General features: G+C 55.4%; 1 protein-coding gene across 1 annotated transcript in view; it reads right to left on the bottom strand.

The window, feature by feature from the left end:
* Positions 1-386, bottom strand: part of EMH_0023530 (uncharacterized protein) — a gene marked incomplete at both ends in the record, with an annotated part of 3,416 nt that extends 3,030 nt beyond the window's left edge. Inside the window, one exon of the mRNA XM_013502154.1 lies at positions 3-386. Within this exon, the coding sequence (XP_013357608.1) occupies positions 3-386 (384 nt within the window). The remainder of the gene's footprint in view (positions 1-2) is intronic.
* Between the last annotated feature and the right edge of the window lie 114 nt (positions 387-500).

Genomic DNA, 500 nt, shown 5'->3' with positions numbered 1-500 from the left:
ACCCCCACCCCCACCACCATCACCACCACCACCACCACCATCACCAGCAGCATCACCAGCAGCAGCAGCAGCAGCAGCAGCAGCAGCAGGAGGAGACTTACTTTGTGTTTATTAGTATCTGCGAGGCCTAGGAATTTTCTGTGCAGCAGCTGCGGGTGCTCTGCTGATATTTGTGCGAGGAGTCCCAGCAGCAAGCCATCAACACTGGTTGTATCGCAGCAGCTGAAGAGCCTGGCTAGCTGCTGCTGCTGCTGCTGCTGCTGCAGCTGCTGCTGCTGCTGCTGCTGTTCCTGCTGCTCCTGCTGCTGCTGCTCGTACCCGTATGAGAGAAGAGAAGAATCAGAGTGGTAGCGAGGAGCATCAGAGTTGCTGCTGTCTATCGTCATCGCCCACCCTTTGTTTATATGTTTATCTACAACTGCTTCTGCTGCTGCTGCAGCAGCAGCAGCAACAGCAACTGCGCAGCTATCCAAAGAAGATATGCTGCTCTGCTTCGCCAG

The sequence above is a fragment of the Eimeria mitis genome, genomic scaffold (assembly GCF_000499745.2).
Source record: "Eimeria mitis Houghton genomic scaffold, Emh_scaff840, whole genome shotgun sequence".
NCBI lineage: Eukaryota > Apicomplexa > Conoidasida > Eucoccidiorida > Eimeriidae > Eimeria > Eimeria mitis.
The sequence above is the reverse complement of the archived record's forward strand: the minus strand, read 5'-3'. Positions and strand labels throughout refer to the sequence as shown.